Below are 3549 nucleotides of genomic sequence, written 5' to 3' on the forward strand. Positions count from 1 at the left end.
GGTCCCTGTGGATTTAGAAGAAATGGGGAAGGGAAAGATTCAGAGAAGACGGAAGGTGAGGATTGACACCTGAAGTTGTCCCATGAGTTCCACACACATGTTAAGGTATGTGCGTGTCGACACTCACACACAAATATATGCACACAAACAAAGGGATTTGTACCACATTTTACTTGGCTTTTTAAAAAATTTAAGATATGTATGAGTTAGGTTTATTTTCATGGTAAAACATATTGGCTGGAGAAATGGCTCAGTTGTTAAAAGCATTCATTGCTCTTGCAAAGGACACAAGCTCACATCCCAGCATCCAGGTTGAGTGGCTGCTGGTTTCTCTTCCCCAGGGACTCTGATGCCTATGAGTTCTGTGCACACGCTCACTCCCATGCATGCACCCCATAATAGACATACAAGTGCACAATAACTAAGATCATAAAAATAATATTTAAGACATGATATTTCTCTTTTACTGTCCCATATTTTATCTTATAATTAAACTATCATTATATATAAATACTATTGGTAGGCATTTAAATTGATCCTCTCTTGTTGCAAACAATGACTCAGTAAGCTTTTCAAGTTTGAACATTATCTTTCTATACTTGTAGACTTTTACAGGCTCACTTCATGAGTATTTATTAGCCAATTATCAGTAAAAATTACAGGACTATGAAATATGCATGTGTGAGTTAATTTAAGCACATAAAAATATGGGTGAGCACATATGTGTAATTACTCACGAGCTTTGATCATTTTCTCTTAATGATTTTTCTCTTAGTGACTTTTATGAGCCGAGCTCCTAGGAAAACATTTTCTACAGGTTTTAGTTAATATTTAAAGGTTACTTATGGTGGTCGTGCCATGGGAGATTTGAACCAAGGTGTGAGAGGCTCATGTATGGAAGATGATTATCAAGGCCAATGGAGGGCCTTCCTCAGCACAGTGTGGACCTCCTTGTTTCTCAGACAGTAAATGACAGGGTTGCAGAGAGGGGTGACCACCGTGTAGATCACAGACAGCACCTTGTTGAGGTCCATGGACTTGATGCGGCTGGGGCGGCAATAGATGAAGAGAGCAGCTGAGTAGAAGATGCCCACCACTACCAGGTGGGAGGCGCAGGTGGAGAAGGCCTTGCGTCTGGCAGCAGCTGATGGCATTCGGAGTACGGCCATCCCAATGGCTGAATAGGAGGCCAAGGACACCAGGAGTGTCCCGCAGAAGATGACGATGGCCGAGATGAAGTCCACCAGCTCTGTGAGGGCCACGTGGGTGCAGGACAAGTTGAGCAGAGGAGAGACATCACAGAAAAATTGGTTGAGGACATTGGGGCCACAGTAAGACAGGCTTGCAATGCATTTTGTCTTTATTGCTGAGACCACCAGCCCACCAAGCCATGAAGACAAGGCTAAGCCCAGGCAGACCTGGGGCCTCATGAGCAGTGGGTAGTGCAGTGGGCGGCAGATGGCCACATAGCGGTCATAGGCCATGGAGGCCAGGAGGGTGCACTCTGTGCAGATGAGAGAGACGAAGAAGAAGAGTTGGGTCATGCAGAGCGTAAAGGAAATGTGGTAGGGCCCTGTCCACAGCCCCATGAGCAGGGTGGGCATGGTGACTGACACATAGCACATCTCCAGGCAGCTGAGGTTGCCCAGGAAGAAGTACATGGGCTTGTGGAGCTCGCTGTGGCTGCAGATGAGGTAGATGATGAGTGTGTTCTCCAGGAGCGTCAGTAGGTAGAGAGTCAGGAAGACGACAAACAGGGCGTCCCTTATCCCCAGCCTTGTGGGAAAGCCTAAGAGTACAAATTGCTGGACTCTGGTCATGTTGGTGAACTCCAGTGATGTCTCCATCTGTGGAGAGCAAATAGCATTATTCATAAACAAGCACAATGGTGCAAACTTGTTCGTTCACATTTCCTGGTGAAATTAGTGGAGCTGGAAACTGTCCAGAAAGGTAGAGTGTTAACCAAATTTCTGAAAGAAACTCTAACATGGTCCCCGTTTGCATTGGTTACTTCTCTTGTTATGATGAAATATTATGGCTAAGGCAAGTTAACGAAGAAAGAAAGAGCTTATTCTACCTTAGGGCTCCAGGGGGTATAAGAGTTTGTTGTGGTGGGAAAACATGGTAACAAGAGGCAGGCATGGCAGCAGGAGTGTGACGCAGAGAGCACACATCCTCAACTGACAGCAAACAGGAAGTTGATTGGGGTTATGAACTCTCAAAGCCCACCCCAGTGATGTACTTCCTCCAGCAAGACCACTCATCCCAAGTATTCCCAAACAGCATTACCAGCGAAGTGGTCAAATAGCCGCGTCTATGGGAGATGTTTTTCATTCAAAGTGCCATACAGGTTCCCTAAATCTCTGTAATCTCTCTGTCTCTCAGTCTCTCTGTCTCTCTGTCTCTCTGTCTCTCTGTCTCTCTCTCTCTCTCACACACACACACACACAAATATAATTTTAAAAAGGGGGTCTGCAATATGATCAGTGTGTAATATGCTTTCCACCAAGTCTAGTGTGAACTCAGCTCACCCTCTGAGTGTTGCATGATATTTTAAAGTTTCCTTTTGCATTCCAACCAAAGTTCTCCCTCCCACCCCTTGCTTCTTCCTGCCCAAGCTCACGCCCCAACCACTCCTCCCAACAGGTAAGGGCTTACATGGGGAGTCAACAAAGTTTGGCATGTTAAGTTGGGTCAGGACTAAGCCCCATCCCCTGTGTTAAGGCTGAACAAGTATATAATATACATATAGACACAAGAAATAATAACCATTGTGTTGATGGCCCATAGTAAAATATAACAAAAAAATAAAACCACACTAAGAGAAGAGAGATATTTTTCAAAGAAAAAAATCTAACAGTCTTGTCCACTCTTGACTTACAGATGTGACCAATTTTCTGTGTGGAGTTTAAAAAGGATATTAGAAACCGTTAAGGCTAGCTCAGCAGGACCAGGATCTTTCCCTGGGTGGAGGGGAGGGAGAAGAGGGTGCACTTGGGATGTAATGTATGAGAGAAGAATGAATAAATAAAATAAAGTAAAAGAAAAAATGAAGGAAAGTCACAGGAAGCAGTAACAAGAAGTCTACATACTAAGTTCTATTTTATTTTTGAGAGCTGATTGCTGGTCTGTTTCTTCCCATGTGCGCCTCTCTGCATTTCCATAAACTCTCCATGGAGATACCACTCTGCCCCACCCATCTTTGCTGGTAAGGGAATGGCTTCAGAGAAACAACCAGCTTCCTTAAAACAAAGAGCTGTGCTGCTACAGCTGGGGCCACTCTGTACCCCAAAGCACATATCTCCTTCAGGCTGGTGCCTTTTTTCCCCTTTAGTTCCTACAGAGTTTCCAGTATTCAAACACTGACTTAGATAAACTAGTGTGAATATGGATTATTAGTTTTTTAGTCACATTTTCAAATTGACACAGACGCTGCATTTGAATATTAGAGATGGAGAGTATTTTGTTGCTTTGTGGTAGTTTATACTCTTTTGGCTTTTTGAGACAGGATTTCTCTGTGTAGTCGTGAAACTCACTCTGTAGACCAGG

General features: G+C 44.0%; 1 protein-coding gene across 1 annotated transcript; it reads right to left on the reverse strand.

The window, feature by feature from the left end:
- Positions 1-908: 908 nt before the first annotated feature.
- On the reverse strand, positions 909-1853 carry LOC101829124 (olfactory receptor 5-like). Its single transcript, XM_005085647.3, has one exon. The coding sequence runs from the start codon at positions 1845-1847 to the stop codon at positions 909-911; it is 939 nt and encodes a 312-aa protein (XP_005085704.1). The 5' UTR covers positions 1848-1853.
- Between the last annotated feature and the right edge of the window lie 1696 nt (positions 1854-3549).

Source organism: Mesocricetus auratus, unplaced genomic scaffold (assembly GCF_017639785.1).
Source record: "Mesocricetus auratus isolate SY011 unplaced genomic scaffold, BCM_Maur_2.0 Super-Scaffold_100037, whole genome shotgun sequence".
NCBI lineage: Eukaryota > Metazoa > Chordata > Mammalia > Rodentia > Cricetidae > Mesocricetus > Mesocricetus auratus.